At 36.6% G+C, this 4907-nt stretch overlaps 1 protein-coding gene across 1 annotated transcript; it reads right to left on the minus strand.

Annotated features, from left to right (window-relative positions):
* Positions 1–409: 409 nt before the first annotated feature.
* LOC121746440 (reticulon-like protein B21) lies at positions 410–2827 on the minus strand. The gene is made up of 7 exons (XM_042140271.1): positions 2241–2827; positions 2060–2162; positions 1907–1981; positions 1555–1705; positions 1408–1477; positions 1250–1315; positions 410–655 (listed from the first exon to the last, which is right to left on the minus strand). The coding sequence occupies exons 1-7, from the start codon at positions 2671–2673 to the stop codon at positions 480–482; spliced, it is 1074 nt and encodes a 357-aa protein (XP_041996205.1). The 5' UTR covers positions 2674–2827; the 3' UTR covers positions 410–479.
* Between the last annotated feature and the right edge of the window lie 2080 nt (positions 2828–4907).

Raw genomic sequence — 4907 nt, forward strand, 5'->3', positions numbered from 1 at the left:
ATTATTAGCAAAATAAATATAAAAACACCACAAATTAAAGGCAAACCCTACATTTACTTAATTGGGATATTGGTTTAAAAACCATGAACTTTGGTTAAATTTTGATATTTCCCTCGAACTTTAAAATTAGTCTAAAATATCACAAACTTTACATTTTGTTTGTTATTTCCCATCGTCCGGACCTATCCTCCGAACCCCTGTAATGGGGCGGAGGATAGGCCGGAGGATGCAAATAATGGGCCATCGTCCGCAGAGGATGCATAGAGCGTGGAGGATGGGGGAAGCATCCTCCGTCTACCTGCATTGGCGAAAGATAGAGCGAAGGATGCATTGGGCGGGCTATCATCCGCCTCATTGTAGATGCTATTATCAAGTTAGAATTCAAACTACAAAAAGTGGAAAAAGAAGAAGAAAAGGAATATCGTGTGTGTTTCCTATAGGAGTATTTTGTAAGTATAGAATTTAGCAGACTGTAACAACTATGCCTTATTACACTGTTGATAGTACTTAAACGCAACAAATAACAGAAAAACCGCCCAAATTCGAGCAACAACTGAAGATAAATTCCAGACAAGACTGAATATTCCAAACGCCACTGCTTTCTTGTGACTACATGATTCCCACGCATCTCCGAATCTTCCAATCCAGAATGTACCTTCATACCAATACTACCTTTTTCATTTACATAATTACAACACCTAATCTAGTACTAATGTGTTTCATTTAATTTTAACACAAATATTCTCTTTATGGATGTCCTTATCTACTGGACTTTAATGAGTGGTTGAGATGACTGGTAAACCGTAATCAATATTGAATTAATTATCTAATTGATTAATTAAAACTTGATCCCAGAGTTAGATAAATAAACAAGATTAATTCATTATAATTGTTCCAGTTAATCAGTAAATACCTCCTTGTCCTCAAAAATAGTTTTTTTTTTATTTGGTTTATCCCACAAAATTAGTGCACTTCTACTTATGAAAATTTGTCCATAACATTATACTATTAATGATAATATGAATCTGAAGACGTATTTCTTATTTATCTCTTTAAAAATTCCAATTTATCTATTAAATAAACAAAAAAAACTACTAATATGTTTATTTAATCTCCATTTTTATCCGTTGAAATTGGATTTTAATGTGATCTCAAATTTAATCTGAATTTTAATTTAGCAATACGACCCTAAAAGATTAAAAGATGAATTCAATAAATAATGGAAGAAAGCAACGGATTTGTTTGTTACCATATGCATTTAACTGTGAGGAGTAGGCAGAAGATAGTTTTGGCACCACGAAAACTCCAACGAATCCTGACACCAAAATAAAAAAAAATCCTATAGTTATAAAAATATATGCAAGTACTATAGTATTTATTTGATTTAAAATTAAAAAAAAAAGCAACCTAGTTTTGTCATTTTCCAGATGGTTATGGAGCCTCCACATCTTGCTAATACAAACAGCACAACAGCCAACTGCAACAGACAGTAGTTGACATTTTGCCCAATTCAAATCGAAAATACTATAGTCAAGAAAAATGAATTTGTTTTACCTTGATTGTGGTAGCTGGATCTCCAGAAAAGAGGCTTCTCAATTTGGAAAGGAAGCCATTTACATAGGGCAAAACCAACTTTATTAGCCAAACCGCTTCTTCCTCTCCTACAACATATTCTTCATCTTTGCTATCCAAATCAATATTTCCCCTAATAATTTCCACCACTAGTTTTTTTACTGATATGGTATGGTAAAAACAAAATGGGATAGTTGAGAAAATGATAATAAATAGATAAAATTGATAGAGAATAATATAAGAGAGAGAATAGTGTTAAAGTCGGCTCAACTAGACTAATCTCTCTCGATTTTAACTATTTATTCCTTGGGAAAGAGGGAGTATTATGTTTTACCTGGTTTTGAGGGATCTGAAAACAAAAGTTACAGCAAGATAGAGCAGAGCAAGGTAGGAAAGAAGAGAGATACAGCTGCGAAAAAAAACATACTAGTAGAATTAATTGAGGCAAATGTGTGTTGGATAAAGTTCATTTGTATTTATGTGTGACCTAATATTGAGGTGTTTGGTGTATGAAGTGGAAATGATGGCAAATGCTCCAACACCAAATACAAAGGCTGATCTTGCTGTATCTCTCCACATTATCAAATCAGCTGAAAATTAAAAAAAAAAAAAAGGCAATCAGAATTGAGAAGCAATGTTAATGCGTTTGGATTTGTATTGTAACTCACCGAAACTCTCAAGTCTGGTTGAAGCTCCATCCTCCTGAATCTGATTTGGTATCTCCTCTTCCTCTTCCACAACCACAACCTTCTTCTGCTCTTGCAAACTGATTTCGAGGCTTTTCTTTTCAATCTCGACTTCGATTTCCTTTTCTACTTCTACTTCCACTTCCTCTTCCTCTTCCTCTTTGAGGTCATGATCTGCATTGATTGTGATTGGCTCATCTGCTTCGAATGTAGATTCGATAATCCCGTGATCCTCGTGTTGATCGATCTTAGCAGAATCGGATTTGATTTTCCTCAGTTTGACCGAATTAATCTCATCTCTAAATCGCTTGATGCCGGGATCAGATCTCTGCGTTGCGATCTTGCTCTTGCCAATGTGAATCTTAGTACTATCATTTTTTAGCATCATTTTGGTCTCCCCTGCTTTTCTAGCCATCTTTGCTACTCAATAACTCTCTAGCTGCTTCTTCTCAAAGTCATGCAATCCAGCATTGGGATTCCTTTTTACTCTTTTGCTTTCCACTTTTCTTTTATGGACTTTTATTTTTTGGAAACATTACAATATTTCAGTTTCTAATTAAATGATTTTAATGGCTTCAAATAATGTTTTTGCGTGCGTAGACTTCCTAACCCGCACAGTACGTAGCACAAAAATAGAGGTGGATAAGGGTGGTGGGTGAAGAATGATTGGGTTGCAACAAAATTAGGGACCACCACCTTTAAAACTAGTATTACTCCCTTATTCCTACCCAATTTTAATTGAATATCAATTTTAATGCATAATTAGTAAAATTAGAAAGGAGAAAGAAAAAATAATTAAAATATTACTAGTGTAGAAATGGTTCCACTTCATTAGAGAGGAAAAAATATCCAAATTTGAAAAATGCATATTTTTATAGAACGAACTAAGACGAAAAGATTGCATAGGCATTAGAGCATCATTAACTCGCCAGGCCGGGCCGCCAAAAGCGAGTCCCGGCCCGGGCGCGGGGTTAGACGAGGCGGAGATGCGGCCTGGGCACGTCTCGGTGTCACGCCCGCCCACCCCAGGGGTGTTACAAATGAGACGATCGTGACCAAGGGACAAACATTAAGAATAGCATTTAAGGATAACAGTTCATAAGAAAGGCTCAATTAGCTTAAAAGAAATATATATATATATATATCAGAGTGTATGATACACAGAGTGCAAACTCGACTTTTAGCTCCAAACAAATGGGGAAAAGCTCGAATAAAATCAGAGTGTCTTTTCAACAATCAGCAACTCGAGATAAAATTATCTCAACAACACTTGGCGGAAGCATTCGAGAGTAGAATACTATTATGTATGAAGACATAATATATTCAGAAAGTTTTATTTACAATCTTCTTCACTTTCATGCTCAACACCCACCGCGCTCGTCACCGCTCAACCTGCACATAGAGAAAACATATGCAGGGCTGAGTACTTAGTGTACTCAGTGGACACGTGCCAAAATATATTTAAAAAAAATAGATTTTGTCAAGCCACTCTTTGAGTGAACTCGGGATTTTAGGAAAAGTCCGAGAACACTAAATATTTTTCTTTTCCTCGATCTATTTTGGAAAAGTCCGAGAACACTAAACATTTTTCTTTTCCTCGATCTATTTTCCTGGAACATATGCCGTATCTGACAAACCCGATTTCACTATCTCTTGTTCATTCATGAGTCCATTCATCATTCATCATTCCTTTCATCATTCATCATATCTTAACATTCAAGTGCCGGGGAAGTGGTTACCTCCCACGGTCTCCCATCAATCCATTCCATTCATCGTTGCAGTCAGATAGGCATAGTTCCAAAATAAAATATGGCTTGACATAATCTTTTCAACTTTATTTTCCTCAAAACGTTTTTGAAACATAAATCATTTTTTCTCCGTCAAGATCGAGCATCATCTCATATCACATCAACAAGTCGAGCAAATCACAAATCACTCGATAAATCAACACATATATCACATAACATCACTTTCACCTTAATTATTTCACTTTAAGCACATAATCACATCAACATCGAATAAAATTAATAATACTCGCAATCTCAGTTAAAAGAAATTTCGTCACATAAAATGATGCTCGAATCAAAATATTAAAACTAAAGCTCTTGAAAACACTTTAGTTCGAAAGCCCACGTAAAATACTTTTCGTAAAAACTGTAACTTTAACAGAAAGCCCACGAAAAACTTAGTTAGAAAGCCCTACCTCGTTCGTTTAAAGCCTTCACGCCGTGCTCCTCTCTTTCTCCTCTCGGTCGAAGGTAAGGCTGCACTTCCCTCGATCAAAACGCATCGCCGCCACCGCTGCGGGTCCGCCGTCGTCGCGGATCTGCCTCAGCCACCGTCGCCGAGGATCTCCCCCAGCCGCCGAAGCCGTTCCCGACAGGTAGGTGGTCGGAAATTCGTTCCTCCATCCCCTCTCTCTTCTCTCTCTCGGATTTCTCAATTCTTTGGTAGTGAAGTAAAGGATTTGAAGTGGAGGGAGGTTGTATTTATAGAAAAAAAAATTCATAAAAGACAAAAATTCACCTCTTTTCGTTTTGATGCGACGAGTAATTAATGCGGCCGTCGTTGGAAAACGTGCCTGATGCGACGTGGTTCTTATCTAACTTTTCGTCTTGATGTGCCGCGATTCTTATCTAACTTTTCGTC

The sequence above is a fragment of the Salvia splendens genome, chromosome 9 (genome assembly GCF_004379255.2).
Source record: "Salvia splendens isolate huo1 chromosome 9, SspV2, whole genome shotgun sequence".
In the NCBI taxonomy this organism is placed as follows: domain Eukaryota; kingdom Viridiplantae; phylum Streptophyta; class Magnoliopsida; order Lamiales; family Lamiaceae; genus Salvia; species Salvia splendens.